This window comes from Salmo trutta, chromosome 18 (genome assembly GCF_901001165.1).
Source record: "Salmo trutta chromosome 18, fSalTru1.1, whole genome shotgun sequence".
Lineage (NCBI taxonomy): Eukaryota > Metazoa > Chordata > Actinopteri > Salmoniformes > Salmonidae > Salmo > Salmo trutta.
In genome coordinates, this window is record NC_042974.1 from 57,864,535 (window position 1) to 57,882,654 (window position 18,120).

At 44.8% G+C, this 18,120-nt stretch overlaps 1 protein-coding gene across 1 annotated transcript; it reads left to right on the forward strand.

The window, feature by feature from the left end:
• The first annotated feature begins 127 nt into the window (after positions 1-127).
• On the forward strand, positions 128-17,866 carry LOC115153587 (aconitate hydratase, mitochondrial). Its single transcript, XM_029699190.1, has 17 exons — positions 128-230; positions 1,476-1,618; positions 3,614-3,872; positions 4,232-4,324; positions 4,567-4,725; positions 6,414-6,564; positions 6,776-6,880; positions 7,139-7,230; positions 7,359-7,464; positions 7,684-7,841; positions 8,697-8,770; positions 9,002-9,113; positions 11,310-11,591; positions 11,727-11,918; positions 13,468-13,600; positions 15,716-15,837; positions 16,031-17,866. Exons 1-17 carry the CDS (start codon positions 195-197, stop codon positions 16,160-16,162), a joined length of 2,349 nt encoding a protein of 782 aa, XP_029555050.1. The 5' UTR covers positions 128-194; the 3' UTR covers positions 16,163-17,866.
• The last annotated feature ends 254 nt before the right edge of the window (positions 17,867-18,120 follow it).

The following is an 18,120-nucleotide window of genomic DNA, read 5'->3' on the forward strand; positions in this document are numbered from 1 at the left end:
GTCATATCGCATATTAGTTAAGAACAACATATTCTATACACATCTCTGAATTAAAAATTCGAGTAGGATCTATAACATCTGTATTTCTAAAACAACTTTACATGTCTGTTCTATTTTCCTGCAAAGACACGCGACTTTGACAGCTACGAAATCTGACGTCACCTCTGCTCGACACATCTTTGTCAGTGAACAAAATGGCGACCTACTGTCTTACCGTTGCTCGGCTCCAGGTAAGCGACAGTTTTTAACTAGTTTAATTGAATTTATGTGCCATCGATGTGTGAGAATTCACTCTCAAATACAAGTGAAAGCACATTGTATGTGAATCTTATGTATAGATCTGATGTTTGTTTGAGAGAGTACGATCAAATTCTTGTCGGCCACTGACCCAGGTCATCGTGTCCTGAGTTACCACGAAGCTCGCTAACTAGCTTCGTCAAGGAGCTCAAGTTTGTCATTGACACACAAATGTGGCTATTTAAAGACACTTGTAATGTGTACAATTTGATGAATATGCTAAACTTTAAGATGTTATCGCTCTCTATGTTATTTCAACCGAGGACACGTTTATTGATTGCAAGGTTAACGCAAGGTTAGGGTACATAGCAACCACACAGGGCGCTGGCAAGCACGACGCAGTCTTGCCAGTGACCAAAACAACACCGTTAGAATAGTGTCCCCCATAGAGGTGTAATACAAACATTTTGTCATACGAGTCATAACTGTTTTTGATATTTTGTGACTTTGCTCTCAATGCCCAAATGGAGTGATTGGCCTTACTACTTCGGTTCTTTTGACTTCTATTTTGATATGTTATAGATATTTTATAGGTGTTTGTTCCTAATATGTTTTCCTCCCCATACCTTTGAGTGACAGCACCTCCTTGTCGACACGGAAAGCTGTTGTAGTCAGGGATTTTCATTGAAGGACCCATTTAGTGCTGATTATTGACTAAACATCTGAATTTGCCAGATAATTTTCTGCCTGATATTTTATATTTCTAATCTGTTTCACCTTGAGGTAGAATCATTCTTTATGTGCTCAACAAGAAAATATGTCAGTTTTTACTGACATTCGTACTTTACTTTTTTCTCTTAATAACTCTGACTTTGCTCATAGCTGCTTTATTCAGGAAAAATGTACTTACTGTGATTTTTGGTTGCCCCACCTAGCTATCATAAGATGAATGCACTAACTGGAAGTCGCTCTGGATAAGCGTGTCTGCCGTCTGCTAAAAGACTAAAATGTATTGGACAGTCCCATTCACATACTGCGCTCTCTTCACACGCTTGTGCATAACTTCCTGTAATAAACCCACCCTTCATGCTTTATTTCTTGTCTTGTTGCTGGTGCAGGTGCTCTTTGCCATCCAAGGTGGGCTACAGTACTGCACCCAAAGACTTATCTAAATCTAGGCCCAAATTACTTTGATGTACAGGTTGTTTTTTTTCATGTTGAATTAACTCTGTTGTCAGCTTGCCCTGGGCCAGGGTGCGCGGCGCCTGCACGTGTCTGCAGCCTTCAATGCCAAGGCCAAAGTTTCAATGAGCCGCTTTGAGCCCAGTAACTACGTCAGCTATGAGAAGCTCAATGAGAACGTCAACATTGTGCGCAAAAGGTCAGTCTACCCCTCCACCATTTACATTAGCATGTGTCCCTGTTTCATTCCATGCCTACAGTGAGATGGCCTACAGGCCAGGGTGCCAGTCTGTTTCTGACTTAGCCAACTTCATTGCCAAGGCAATGATGGGACTGTAATAGAGGTCGACCGATTATGATTTTTCAACGCCGATAGCGATTATTGGTGGACCCAAAAAAAGCCGATACGATTAATCGGACGATTCTTATTATATTTTTATTTATTTGTAATAATGACAATTACAACAATACTGAATGAACACTTATTTTAACTTAATAGAATACATCAATAAAATCAATTTAGCCTCAAATAAATAATGAAACGTGTTCAATTTAGTTTAAATAATGCAAAAACAAAGTGTTGGAGAAGAAAGTAAAAGTGCAATATGTGCCATGTAAAAAAGCTAACGTTTAAGTGCCTTGCTCAGAACATGGGAACATATGAAAGCTGGTGGTTCCTTTTAACATGAGTCTTCAATATTCCCAGGTAAGAAGTTTTAGGTTGTAGTTATTATAGGAATTATAGGACTATTTCTCTCTATACGATTTGTATTTCATATACCTTTGACTATTGGATGTTCTTATTAGCACTTTAGTATTGCCAGTGTAACAGTATAACTTCCGTCCCTCTCCTCGCTCCTACCTGGACTCGAACCAGGAACACATCGACAACAGCCACCCTCGAAGCAGCGTTACCCATGTAGAGCAAGGGGAACAACTACTCCAAGTCTCAGAGCGAGTGACGTTTGAAACCCTATTAGCGCGCACCCGCTAACTAGCTAGCCATTTCACATCGGTTACACCAGCCTAATCTTGGGAGTTGACAGGCTTGAAGTCATAAACAGCGCAATGCGTTGCGAAGAGCTGCTGGCAAAACGCCCGAAAGTGCTGTTTGAATGAATGCTTACGAGCCTGCTGGTGCCTACCACCGCTCAGTCAGACTGCTCTATCAAATCATAGACTTAATTATAATATAATAAACACACAGAAATACGAGCCTTAGGTCATTAATATGGTCGAATCTGGAAACTATCATCTCGAAAATAAAATGTTTTTTTCTTTCAGTGAAATACGGAACCGGTCCGTATTTTATCTAACGGATGGCATCCCTAAGTCTAAATATTCCTGTTACATTGCACAACCTTCAATGGTATGTCATAATTACGTACAATTCTGGCAAATTAGTTCGCAATGAGCCAGGCAATGAACGCAAGAGCAGTGACACAATTTCATGTTAGCAGGCAATATTAACTAAATATCCAGGTTAAAATATATACTTGTGTATTGATTTTAAAGAAAAGCATTGATGTTTAAATTTCAAATGTTTATGGTTAGGTACATTGGTGCAACGCAAATGCACTTGTTAAATCATCATCCGTTTGTCGAAGTAGGCTGTGATTCGATGAGAAATTAACAGGCACCGCATCGATTATATGCATAAATATAATATTACTAGATAAACTAGTAATATCATCAACCATGTGTAGTTAACTAGTGATTATGTTAAGATTGATCGTTTTTTATAAGATAAGTTTAATGCTAGCTAGCAACTTACCTTTGCTTCTTGCTGCCCTCGCGTAACAGGTAGTCAGCCTGCCATGCAGGCTCCTCGTGGAGTGCAATGTAAGGCAGGTGGTTATTGGACTAGTAACCAGAAGGTTGCAAAAACGAATCCATGAATCCTCCCTGAACAAGGCAGTTAACCCCCATTCCTAGGCCGTCATTGAAAATAAGAATGTGTTCTTAACTGACTTGCCTAGTTAAATAAAGGTTTTTAAAAAAAACGGCAAATCGGTGGCCAAAAATACCGATTGTTATGTAAACTTGAAATCGGCCCTAATTAATTGTCAATTCCGATTTAATCGGTCGACCTCTGGACTGTAACCCAAGTTTTCTGTTCAGTGTCAGCTGTACAATTAGAGCTATTTGTAGCACTTGGCCTTTAAAGTAACTTCTCTGCCTTCCTCCCTTCCAGACTCAACCGTCCCCTCACTCTCTCTGAGAAGATCGTCTACGGCCATCTGGATGACCCTGTGGGGCAGGACATCGCCAGGGGGCATACGTACCTACGTCTGCGACCGGACCGCGTGGCCATGCAGGATGCCACGGCCCAGATGGCCATGCTGCAGTTCATTAGCAGTGGCCTGCCTTGTGTGGCTGTGCCCTCCACTATCCACTGTGATCATCTGATCGAGGCCCAGATTGGAGGAGCCAAGGACCTAGCGAGAGCAAAGGTGAAGGGTCAGGGAAGGCCTGAGCAGGGGATGGATAAAAAAAATATAGATATTATTTAACTAGGCAAGTCAGTTAAGAACAAACTCTTATTTACAATGACGGCCTACACCGGCCAAACCCGGACGACGCTGGGCCAATTGTACGCCGCCCTATGGGACTCCCAATTACGTCCGGTTGTGATACAGCCTGGATTCGAACCAGGGTGTCTGTAGTGACGCCTCTAGCACTGAGATGCAGTGCCTTAGACCGCTGCACCACTCGGGAGCCCCAGGACAAGGTCGTCAGTCCTGGTGGCTGGATACAGGAATAGGGAATAATGTACCCGTAATAATATTTGGCCTTTTCTCTTGGTCCTTAGGACATTAATGCAGAGGTGTATAACTTCCTGGCCAGTGCTGGAGCCAAATATGGAGTGGGATTCTGGAAACCAGGCTCTGGCATCATCCATCAGGTACTGTAACAAGGCTACTCTGAAATGACACTGAAGCCACACGTTTCCCTAGTGTTAATTGCTGGCAGTGCACTCACTTGATAATAGATAAGCTGTCCTTATAGAATTAAGTTCCTATACAATTTTGATATGAATTTCATTATTTATTCACATAAGATATTGCACCTTTTTATAATGAAGAGCAGAGCTATCTGTTTACAGTGGTAAGTGCCATAACTGACTCTTATATCTCACCCATTCAGATAATCCTGGAGAACTATGCCTACCCAGGGGTGTTGCTGATTGGCACAGACTCTCACACACCCAATGGTGGTGGACTGGGCTCCATCTGCATTGGAGTGGGAGGGGCTGATGCTGTTGATGTCATGGCTGGCATCCCCTGGGAGCTCAAATGTCCCAAGGTAAGTGGGATTCCCAGTTTTTATATTGAACACAATCCTTTTTCCCCAGTAATACACTCCTCAAAAAAATAAAGGGAACACTTAAACAACACAATGTAACTCCAAGTCAATCACACTTCTGTGAAATCAAGCTGTCCACTTAGGAAGCAACACTGATTGACAATACATTTCACATGCTGTTGCGCAAATGGAATAGACAACAGGTGGAAATTATAGGCAATTAGCAAGACACCCCCAATAAAGGAGTGGTTCTGCAGGTGGGGACCACAGACCACTTCTCAGTTCCTTTGCTTCCTGGCTGATGTTTTGGTCACTTTTGAATGCTGGCAGTGCTTTCACTCTAGTGGTAGCATGAGACGGAGTCTACAACCCACACAAGTGGCTCAGGTAGTGCATCTCATCCAGGATGACACATCAATGCGAGCTGTGGCAAGAAGGTTTGCTGTGTCTGTCAGCGTAGTGTCCAGAGCATGGAGGCGCTACCAGGAGACAGGCCAGTACATCAGGAGATGTGGAGGAGGCCGTAGGAGGGCAACAACCCAGCAGCAGGACCGCTACCTCCGCCTTTGTGCAAGGAGGAGCAGGAGAAGCACTGCCAGAGCTCTGCAAATGACCTCCAGCAGGCCACAAATGTGCATGTGTCTGCTCAAATGGTCAGAAACAGACTCCATGAGGGTGGTATGAGGGCCCGACGTCCACAGGTGGGGGTTGTGCTTACAGCCCAACACCGTGCAGGACGTTTGGCATTTGCCAGAGAACACCAAGATTGGCAAATTCGCCACTGGTGCCCTGTGCTCTTCACAGATGAAAGCAGGTTCACACTGAGCACGTGACAGACGTGACAGAGTCTGGAGACGCCGTGGAGAACGTTCTGCTGCCTGCAACATCCTCCAGCATGACCGGTTTGGCGGTGGGTCAGTCATGGTGTGGGGTGGCGTTTCTTTGGGGGGCCACACAGCCCTCCATGTGCTCGCCAGAGGTAGTCTGACTGCCATTAGGTACCGAGATGAGATCCTCAGACCCCTTGTGAGACCATATGCTGGTGCGGTTGGCCCTGGGTTCCTCCTAATGCAAGACAATGCTAGACCTCATGTGGCTGGAGTGTGTCAGCAGTTCCTGCAAGAGGAAGGCATTGATGCTATGGACTGGCCCGCCCGTTCCCCAGACCTGAATCCAATTGAGCACATCTGGGACATCATGTCTCGCTCCATCCACCAACGCCACGTTGCACCACAGACTGTCCAGGAGTTGGCGTATGCTTTAGTCCAGGTCTGGGAGGAGATCCCTCAGGAGACCATCCGCCACCTCATCAGGAGCATGCCCGGGCATTGTAGGGAGGTCATACAGGCACGTGGAGGCCACACACACTACTGAGCCTCATTTTGACTTGTTTTAAGGACATTACATCAAAGTTGGATCAGCCTGTAGTGTGGTTTTCCACTTTAATTTTGAGTATGACTCCAAATCCTGACCTCCATGGGTTGATAAATTCGATTTCCATTGATTATTTTTGTGTGATTTTGTTGTCAGCACATTCAACTATGTAAAGAAAAAAGTATTTAATAAGATTATTTCTTTCATTCAGATCGAGGATGTGTTGTTTAAGTGTTCCCTTTATTTTTTTGAGCAGTATATAATACAGTATGATACTACATAAACCTCACTAAACCATGTTCTCCTCCTGTCAGGTGATTGGGGTGAAGCTGACAGGCAAGCTGTCAGGGTGGACGTCCCCCAAGGACGTGATCCTGAAGGTGGCTGGGATTCTGACCGTGAAAGGGGGTACTGGAGCCATTGTGGAGTACCATGGACCTGGGGTGGATTCCATCTCCTGCACAGGTCTACTGCACACTGTATTACTGTCATTATCTAACTTGGATGGTGATCAGCTGACCACCACTGCTCTTTGGTCTAATGTACTTCTGTTTTTCTATTTATGGTGTGAGGAGCACAATCATCAATCGGTAGTGTTTACGATCAAGCAACATTGTAGGACATTTTGTGTTTGTAGGAATGCCCATAGAATCTCCTAGCATGTTGTGTGTTTTAGGAATGGCCACCATCTGCAACATGGGGGCTGAGATTGGAGCCACTACCTCTGTGTTCCCCTACAACCACCGCATGAAGACCTACCTGGAGAAGACTGGCCGCGGAGGTCAGTCCATGTCATCAAACAAGTCTGTCTGTGTGCGTGACGTGCAATGATCTGTCAGGTGATGTGCTGAATATGTTAGGTGATGTGCTCTATATGTTTGTGTGAAGTTCTGGGATTGCATCCCAAAAGGCACCCTACATAGTGCACTATAAAGGGAATAGGGTGCCATTTGGGACGCTCCCCTGGAAGGTTTGTCATTTCTTTATAAGAGATGCTTGATCCATTTATCTGACCCCGTTGCCCTCCCACTCCTCTCAGACATTGCTGCCCTGGCTGACGATTATGCTGACCTGCTGGTTCCAGACCCGGGCTGTGAATATGACTCGATTGTCGAGATCAACCTGGATGAGGTGAGTCCCCTCCCCTGCTCTTTCTCTCTCTCTCTCACACACACACACACACACACACACACACACACACACACACACACACACATACATCCAACCTGACCCGAGCGATCTTTCTCTGTCCTTCCTAGCTGAAGCCCCACATCAACGGGCCCTTCACCCCCGACCTGGCTCACCCCATGGCAGACATTGGGGCCACGGCAGCGAAGAATGGCTGGCCCCTGGAGGTCAAAGTAGGTCAGTGCAGTGTTCAGATCTTTTTGACCTCACAGCTGGCCACTGAGTCTCACCACCATGTGTCTCTGTTTAGACCTTAATGTTAATTGGCAATAACTGTGATATTACTATATATACTTTATCTATCTTTATCCTTATACACAGATGTATAGCTGTTCTATTCAATATGAGAAAGTAGACATGCAGTGGGTGGCTGCTTAATCTGTGCCCTCCCCTCAGGTCTGATTGGCAGCTGCACCAACTCCAGTTATGAGGACATGGGCCGCTCGGCCTCCGTGGCCAAACAGGCCCTGGACAAAGGGCTGAAGTGCAAGGCCGCATTTACCATCACCCCCGGGTCTGAACAGATCCGCGCCACCATCGAGAGAGACGGATATGTGAGTCCCTGGTACCAATAGATGGGAAGGGGATATGACCAGGGTTCAAACTATAGTGGTGTCTGGGGTGCTGATCACTCCACCCAACAAATCAGGGCAACAGGATAACCGTTGTAAAATATTGTTGACATCCTCCTAAGTATCAAGGATGTTAACATTGGCCCAGCTCTGCTCTCTTATTTTAAGGGCATCGCAGGTAGAGGGGTTTGTAATTGGAGCTCTGGATGTTGAGATCCTCAGTAGGAATACTACTGCTGTGTCCTGGGCTCCTCCTAACTGGCCTACTGCTGCCTCCTCCTAACTGGCCTACTGCTGCCTCCTCCTAACTGGCCTACTGCTGCCTCCTCCTAACTGGCCTACTGCTGCCTCCTCCTAACTGGCCTACTGCTGCCTCCTCCTAACTGGCCTACTGCTGCCTCCTCCTAACTGGCCTACTGCTGCCTCCTCCTAACTGGCCTACTGCTGCCTCCTCCTAACTGGCCTACTGCTGCCTCCTCCTAACTGGCCTACTGCTGCCTCCTCCTAACTGGCCTACTGCTGCCTCCTCCTAACTGGCCTACTGCTGCCTCCTCCTAACTGGCCTACTGCTGCCTCTTCCTAACTGGCCTACTGCTGCCTCTTCCTAACTGGCCTACTGCTGCCTCTTCCTAACTGGCCTACTGCTGCCTCCTTCCTAACTGGCCTACTGCTGCCTCCTCCTAACTGGCCTACTGCTGCCTCCTCCTAACTGGCCTACTGCTGCCTCCTCCTAACTGGCCTACTGCTGCCTCCTCCTAACTGGCCTACTGCTGCCTCCTCTTAACTGGCCTACTGCTGCCTCCTCCTAACTGAAGATGTATGTATGTTGTTCTGTAGTCCAAGATCCTCGGTGATGTTGGTGGAATGGTCCTGGCCAACGCCTGTGGACCCTGCATTGGACAGTGGGACAGGTAATAGTCAGTTGACTTACTCATTCATGTTCATTCTGTTGACATTCATTTTGAAGTTGAAAGTCTTCTATTAAAAGTGTCTTAACATATTGCCTGCGTATCAAATGGCACCCTATTCCATATGTAGAGCAGTGCTTTTGACCATGGCCCAAGGGCTCTGGTCAAAAGTAGTGCACTATATATGGAGTAGGGTGCTATTTGGAACAGTGGTAAGTTGATGTTTCTGTTCAGGCGTGACGTGAAGAAAGGAGAGAAGAACACCATTGTCACGTCTTACAACAGGAACTTCACCGCTAGGAATGATGCCAACCCAGCCACACACGCCTTCGTCGCCTCCCCTGAGGTACTGTTAAGACTGAATACACAAACACCGGGGTTTCCGTTAAGGAAATGTGGCACCGGACATTTGACTGGCAGCATTTTAATTTAACGGACATTTGAGAAATTTACCAGACGCATCTGCGGGAGCGTAACCTGATTAGGGCATCAATTCATGGTGCTCAGATTGACAGAAATCACATTAAGATTAGGGTTATTCCTCTTAACAGAACATCGAATGCGAGGACGGAAGGGTGTGCGTCCTTCTTACCAAATTCCAATGCGCACTTTTCCTCAGCCAAAATGAGTAAAAAAAGACGACTAAAGAACTGCAAAATCACTAGCCTATGTCAATCCCCCATAGTAGAAAAGTTGACCTATTCTATTGGTCAGCTTATCATTCTGTGTGAGAAAGAGATGGCTTATTCCAAACACTCTGGGACATTTGTGGGATGATACAGTGCATTCATAAAGTATTCAGACCCCTTGACTTTTTTCACATTTTATGTTACAGCCTTATTCTAAAATTGATTAAATAGTTTTTTCCCCTAAAAAAACATCACATTTACATAAGTATTCAGACCCTTTACTCAGTACTTTGTTGAAGCACCTTTGGCAGGGATCACAGCCTCGAGTCTTCTTGGGTATGACGCTACAAGCTTGGCACACATGTATTTGTGGAGTTTCTCCTATTCTTCTCTGCAGATCCTCTCAAGCTCTGTCAGGTTGGATGGGGAGCGTCGCTGCACAGCTATTTTCAGGTCTCCAGAGATGTTTGATCGGGTTCAAGTCCAGGCTCTGCCTGGGCCACTCAAGGACATTCAGAGACCTGTCCTGAAGCCACTCCTGCCTTATCATGGCTGTGTTGTCCTGTTGGAAGGTGAACCTTCACCCCAGTCTGAGGTCCTGAGTGCTCTGGAGCAGGTTTTCATCAAGGATCTCTCTGTGCTTTGCTTTGTTCATCTTTCACTTGATCCTGACTAGTCTCCCAGTCCCTGCCACTAAAAAACATCCCCACAGCATGATGCTGCCACCACCATGCTTCACCGTAGGGATGGTGCCAGGTTTCCTCCAGAAGGTTCTCCCATCTCCACAGAGGAATTCTGGATCTCTGTCAGAGTGACCATCGGGTTCTTGGTCACCTCCCTGACCAAGGCCCTTCTCCCCCGTTCGCTCAGTTTGGCCGGGCGGCCAGCTCTAGAAAGAGTGGTTCCAAACTTCTTCCATTTAATAATGATTGAAGCCACTGTGCTCTTGGACCTTCAATGCTGCAAAAATGTTTTGGTACCCATCCCCAGATCTGTGCCTTGACACAATCCTGTTTTGGAGCTCTACGGACAATTCCTGTAGGACCTTATATAGATATGTGTGTGCCTTTTTCCAAATCATGTCCAATCAATTGAATTTACCACAAGTGGACTCCAATCAAGGATGATTAATGTAAACAGGATGCACCTGTGCTCAAAAAATAACCTGTTTTTGCTTTGTCATTATGGGGTAGTGTGTGTGTGTGTGTGTGTGTGTGTGTGTAGAGTGAGGAATTTTATTTAATCCAAAATTTGGAAAAGGGAAGGGGTCTGAAATACTTCCCGACTACACTGTGTTTTCAAAATGCATACGGTCTCCAGCTCATTGCAAAGTGGTGTGACGCTGAAGCCTGCCTACCTATATGCACTAGAATGGCGAATGGGAAGCATGCTTCAATTACCAGTTGAGAAATAAAAAAACAGGCGATTTGCATTTAGAATTTTTATGCAATGATTGGGCTTATAAAAGCACAACAGCAGAAAGAAATGAGCTGTTTGAGAAGCTATAGCTGTCACTCCACTCATAGGCTCTATATCTTTATGCTCTGCGCGTGTGATAAACACAGCCACTAACAAAAATAGACACGAGCCAATTTAATTCCACAAAATTATGCAACCTATAGACCGATAAGCATGACATGTTATATGTATTTCCATCAATGAATAGGCTAAAAAGCATTATTTTGCGATGCGTTTCTTTTCTTTCTGGCCGGCGCCAGTTAGGGACGTTGTCCTGCTTTATTTATCTGCTTTATTTTATTACCGGCTAATAGAAACCTTGACACACACACCGCTTTTTTGCTGATTCGCCTTCATACTGTTCTCACTCACTCCCATGGAAGATATTGTACACTTGCTCTCACTGGTAAACACAATACACACCTCACCAACTACTTTGTCCTCTCCTCCTCCAGATCGTTACAGCCCTGGCAATAGCAGGAACCCTGGATTTCAACCCCGAGGTTGACTACCTCACGGCCGCCAACGGAGAGAAGTTCAAGCTGGAGCCTCCCAGCGCAGACGAGCTGCCCAAGTTGGACTTTGACCCTGGTCAGGACACCTACCAGCACCCCCCTGCAGAGGGTGGATCAAAGCTGAGGGTGGACGTCAGCCCCACCAGCACCCGGCTGCAGCTGCTGGAGCCATTCGACAAGTGGGCCGGCGGAGATCTGGAGGACCTACAAGTCCTCATCAAGGTCAGGGGTCAAAGGGGGAAAACTAGGGTCTGTTCAGGAGGGTGCAAAGTTACAGAACTTTCTGATTTAAAAATATATTTATAGTCAAACTTACTCTCTCGCATTCCACCATGCTCGCTCTCTCTGTCCATCCAGGTGAAGGGGAAGTGCACCACAGACCACATCAGTGCTGCCGGCCCCTGGCTAAAGTTCCGTGGTCACCTTGACAACATCTCTAACAACATGCTGATCGGAGCAGTCAACATTGAGAACGACGGCGTCAACAAGATCAAGAACCAGCTGACGGGAGAGTACGGCGGTGTTCCTGACGTCGCCCGCCATTACAAGGTTAGCTCCCCGGATGATGAACCTTGACCCCTGGCTCAAACAACATCCTCACTTGAGATTAAAAAGTGTACCCTCCTGAGTGGCGAAGTGGTGTAAGGCACTGCATCGCAGTGCTAGCTGTGCCATTAGAGATCCTGGTTTGAGTCCAGGCTTTGTCGCAGCCACCGCGACCGGGAGACCCATGGCCCAGCGTCGTCCAGGTTAGGGGAGGGTTTGGCAGGCAGGCACATCCTTGTCCCATCGCGCCCTAGCGACTCCTGTGGTGGGCCGGGCGCATGCACGCTGACACTGTCGCCAGGTGTATTGTGTTTCCTCTGACACATTGGTGCGGCTGGCTTCCAGGTTAAGCGGGCATTGTGTCAAAAAGTAGTGCGGGTCATGTTTTGGAGGACGCACGGCTAGCGACCTTTGCAACTCCCGTACGGACTCGGGAGAGGCAGCGATGGGACAAAACTGTAACTACCAATTGGATGCCACGAAATTAGGGCAAAAAAAAAGTGTACTTCTCGCTCAAATTTCCCTTTGAAAGTATGCTGTGTGTCTCTCAACCCTTTTTATAGATACAGAATACCCATAAACATTTGGCCATCAGTGTAGGAAATGGCAATGAGTGACTCTAACCCTCCTGTTGTGTTTGTTTCATGTTAATTCATTCTGTGTTTCCGCTCCAAAATGACCGCCCCTTATAGCTGATTATAAATCCATAATAATACATATATTATGACCTAATATTGTGTTAGATCTTTTTATCAACTTAAGTTCTTGTGAACATTACAAGTTTTGAACTTCTATTTGCTATTTATGGCCTGTAGGCCTCATTGACCTGAGCTCATACAACTTGTTTTCGAGTAAAAAAAAAAGTGTAATTTATGGATTATTTTGACTATAACAAATATTCAGATTAAATATATTGTGCTATTTATCACAGACTACTTTGTGTCAAAGTTTAAGAAGGACTCTCTCCTTCTCACCAGTGTCATGATCAAAGATATGCTCAAGAGCCTCACATACAGTAAATCGTTTGGTCATTGTGCTGCCACAGAATGAATTGTGAGCAAGGCCTCAAAAGCTTTATATACCTGAGCTGTGACAAAAGTTCTATATATTATTAAAACAATGTTGCAATTATTTGTGAGAATGCCAACGTGTGGTTCCTGGAAGCCAAGAAGAAGAGGAGTGTGTGTGTGCTCAAACACGCATGCATGTAGGGGTCTGGGAGAGGAAGTGTGTCCATCTGATGAATGGGCATGTGCCTGAACTCAATTTTATACACTAAATGTAGTCTCACCCATTCATTTCTAATGACCAGTCATTTTTTTACCAGGAACACCACAGGTGTACAAAAGTTAAATACATTTCTTATTTTTTCTAATGAAAATCATAAATGTATTTTGTGTGTCCAGATGCCCTGCGTGAACAAAGTCATGGAACCTTATGACAATCAGATTAATTGAACTACATTTTTCAGAGAGAACTTGTAAATCGGTCCAATTTGACCGGAACACAACAGGAGGGTTAATAGTTTCCCCTGATGTTTGATCTCTCCCAGGCCAACGGTCTGTCGTGGGTGGTTGTGGGAGATGACAACTACGGTGAGGGATCCAGCAGAGAGCATGCCGCCCTGGAGCCCAGACACCTGGGAGGAAGATGCATTATCGTCAAAAGCTTCGCCAGGATCCACGGTAACTTTAAGCACAGGCCAAAAGGGACTGTGTGTGTGTGCACGCCTTTAGAACATTGCAACTACATTGCTTCCTTCACCAACTTCATTTTTAACATTGACCCAACTACAGGGATGCAAAGTCATTGCTTTTTGCCGATATTCATCGGTTTGATCTCAAAATAGACCATCCAAGTGAATCATGTAGATCCGAAGGGGAGGGGGCGGGTCTCGTATCGAAATCATTGACTGAGCCTCTGGACTCGGCACAGAAAGTTAGATGTATGGAACATTAATTGTACCGTTTATCATAACTTAATGAATATAATGCATCAGTGATTCGTACTTCCTGCTACTTTCTGAAGTAATTCCTGTTTATTTGCACCTACAGTACCAGTCAAAAGTTTGGACACACCTACTCATTCAAGGATTTGTCTTAATTTTTACTATTTTTTACATTTGTATAATAAGAGTGAAGACATCAAAACTATGAAATAACACGTGGAAGCATGTAGTAACCAAAAAAGTGTTAAACAAATCAAAATATGAGTTTCTTCAAAGTAGCACCCTTTGCCTTGACAGCTTTGCACACTCTTGGCATTCTCTCAACCAGCTTCATGAGGAATGCTTTTCCAACAGTCTTGAAGGAGTTCCCACATATGCTGAGCAATTTTTGGCTGCTTTTCCTTCACTCTGCAGTCCAAACCATTTTTAAATTGGGTAGAGGTCAGGTGATTGGAGTCCAGGTCATCTGATGCAGCACCATCACTCTCCTTGGTCAAATAGCCCTTACACAGGTGTTTTGGTTCATTGTCCTGTTGAAAAACAAATGATAGTCGCTACAGAATGCTGTGGTAGCCATGCTGGTTAAATGTGCCTTGAATTCTAAATAAAAGACAGTGTCACCAGTAAAGCACCATCACACCTCCTCCTCCTCCATGCTTCACAGTGGGAACCAAACGTGCAGAGATCATCTGTTCACCTACTCTGCGGTTGGAACCAAAAGTCTCAAATTTGGACTCACCAGCTTTCCACTGGTCTAATGTCCATTGCTTGTGTTTCTTGGCCTAGTGTCCTAGTAGTGGTTTCTTTGCAGCAATTCAACCATGAAGGCAGTCTCCTCTGAACAGTTGATGTGTCTGTTACTTGAACTCTGACACATTTATTTGGGTTGCAATTTCTGAGGTTGGTAACTCATCCTCTGCAGCAGAGGTAACTCTGGGTCTTCCTTTTCTGTGGCTGTCCTCATGAGAGCCAGTTTCATCATAACGCTTGATGTTTTTTGTGACTGCACTTGAAGAAATGCTCAAAGTTCTTGACATTTTCCGGATTGACTAACCTTCATGTCTTAAAGTAATGATGGACTGTCATTTCTCTTTGCTTATTTGAGTTGTTCTTGCCATAATATGGACTTGGTCTTTTACCAAATAGGGTTATCTTCTGTATACCACCCCTACTTTGTCACAACACAACTGATTGGCTCAAAAGCATTAAGAAGGAAAGAAATTCCACAAATTAACTTTTAACAAGGCACACCTGTTAATTGAAATGCATTCTGGTTGAGAGAATGCCAAGAGTGTACAAAGCTGTCAAATCAAAGGGTGGCTAATCTGAAGAATATTAAATATATTTTGATTTGTTTAACACTTTTGGTTACTACGTGATTCCATATGTGATATTTCATAGTTGTGATGTCTTCACTATTATTCTACAATGTATAAAATAGTAAAAATAAAGACACCCTTGAATGAGTCGGTGTGTCCAAACTTTTGACTGGTACTGTATGTTGTGTAAGCAGTTGGCATGCCTAAAAAGTCATTTCTAAAGGCTTTTCCAGAACCTTCTCAATTAAATGTTGACTGCAAAGTAGGACTACCTGGCAGAATGATATCATTATGAATCTGGTGGGCTTTTGTTTTGTAGACTCTCTCTTTTTTGTCTTGTGAGTTGGAAAGTTAGGAGTATTCAGATTAACAAATGCATAATACACACTTAATTATTCTCTGAACTGGCAAATGGATTTTCTTGCACTTCACAATGAATGTGTTTCTGTACAGGGACAAAAGTTCAATTTTTGGGGGGATCCTCACCAATTTGCTTTCCTGCAGCTAACCTTTTTTCTTTCTTCTCTCTGCAGAGACTAATCTGAAGAAACAGGGTATGCTGCCTATGACCTTCCAAAACCCTGCTGACTACGACAAGATCCGACCAGACGACAAGATCTCCATCAAAGGACTCGCAACCTTCACCCCAGGAAAGGTGAGTGGCATTTAAACCAATCTGTAGGCTTTAGTTTCAGCCCATAATGATCATATCTGATTTAACTAATCATGGTCTAAATTAGACTGCCCAGGTTCCGAACCAGCCAGCGCCAGTGTTTAGGCTTGAAGTTTGTTTCCAGATAATGTTCACCATGTATGTCTGTCTAACTTTGTGTTGCTGCCCCCTCCAGCCCCTGTCTGCAGTAGTGAAGCACAGTGACGGCAGCAAAGATGACTTCCAGCTGAACCACACCTTCAACGAGACACAGATCGAGTGGTTCCAGGCTGGCTCCGCCCTCAACAGGATGAAGGAGCTCCAGTAACTGGAGAGGGAGGAGGAAGATCTACGGATACAGGGGGAGGGGTGGAGAGGATGGGGGACACGGATTAGGCAGAGATGGGGGCAGGTTTGCAGTGTTTTTAAAGACATGGGATGTGTCTCAATCTTGAACGGCTTCCTTTCCTCCTCTCCTCATGTTCGTTACCCTGATCTGAAGGTACATTTTAATATGACTCTATCTGCTCCATTTAACCAATCAGTGATAAGGAGGAGAGGAAACCATTTAAAAAGTATTGAGACATGGTAAAGAGTAAAAGCCACACCCCCTCAGATAATATAAAGCTTCCGGTCCAATCATCAACCACTGCATGTGTCATCCGCTGCCCACACTGTAGAGTCCAACACAACTCCTCATATGTAAGAGACATGACTATCCTCGCAGTACAGACGACAGGAGTGCATAGACACAGACCAGTACTACTGTACAGTTTAAGGTAGTGTGAACTGCTGTAGTAGACTCAGATACTGTATACAAAGGAAGGCTTACCGCTTTTGAGACACACACCAACACGTTCTTCTTTGAGTGGAACGGTAACCTAACACACTGCCAACTGCAGCTCCTCCAGTTATCACAGCTGTTCAAACAGTCCATCCAAACTGTAGTCGCTCACCTGGTCTCTGAGCTGCACCAGTCTAACGCTCTATCTGTCACAGGCTGCATGAGATATCTGCTTTAGTGATTGTGTGAGTGTTTGCTTTGTCCTTTCAGCTCCATCCACACCCTGTAAGCTGCTGTTCATTTTCTTGTAGAGTCTCAAAGACTAGAATACACAGAGACTGGTTAACACACAGCAAACTGACATCTGTGTATGTATGTGTTGTCTATATATGAATTAGTGTGTATGCGTTAACTCTTCGTAACAACAGCCCCTCTCCATAACACCCCTGTGCTTTTGGATCTTACTGAATATTACCACACTGGTCAAAGCTTCCAATATTGTAGAGTGATTGCTTATGTATTTTTCCTCTAAAAGCTTGGATGTTCATTAAAGTGGAGTTTTGCTCTTGTTTTTGTATTTCGGTCTCCTCTGGAGAAACGTGTTATTTGGACTACCAGACTCTTTCGCGCTGTCCTGTGTATTTTTGAGTGCCTTTTTTAAAATTCGTTTTTTGGGTTACGTTAGGGTGCAGAGTTTGTCCCGGTCAGGGAAAAACTCCTGGCCCTTATGTTTTTCATTGTGTCTTTATCACAGAAGTGAACCCCTGTGTCAAAGCTAGATACCCCTGGACCAGTGGTTCCCAACCAGGGGTACTCCAGGCAGAGAGAAATTCAGTTTGTGGTACAGTAACCGAAAAAGGTTGGAAACCACTGCACTAGACAACTCCCATTGCTTGGCAGGGAATGGGAACTCTCTCAAACACACTAGCTAACTCTGCCTAGAAACATTTCAACAATGAATTACACATTTTGTATGAGTTTCTGTAAAGTTATAAAGCACATTGAAACATTGACTCCAACAGCATTAAAATTGTGACCAAGGGCAGCAACTGTCAGAGTCTGTTGTGGTGTGTTCTGATACCATCACCCCTCCCCTCCTGTCTGCAGTATGGCACTTGTCTGGATCATGTATATTTAAATATTTTTGGTTTTCCTGTATTTATCTTTTTTTTCTCTAATGTTGAATAAATTTAGTGTTATTCAGTCACGATGGGTTGTAAAATAAACTGAAATTTCAATGAATATAGACCACTGCTTCTGTGGGTTAAGTTGTGTTGTCTGGAGTTTTCCTTTATTCATTTGTGTGTGGGGGAGCGAGAACCCAGCAAACCAACATTTGTTCTGCAAAAGTTCCCAGAACTGGAGGATATTGGCACGGGTAATTAGGCCCGAGACGAAGTCGAGGCATTGTTCTAATCCCTTGCAACATTCTTATCCCTTGCTTGCTAGCTAGCTAGGCAACTACGGCTAACTTAGTCACGTCAAAAAGTTCAGCCAGAATA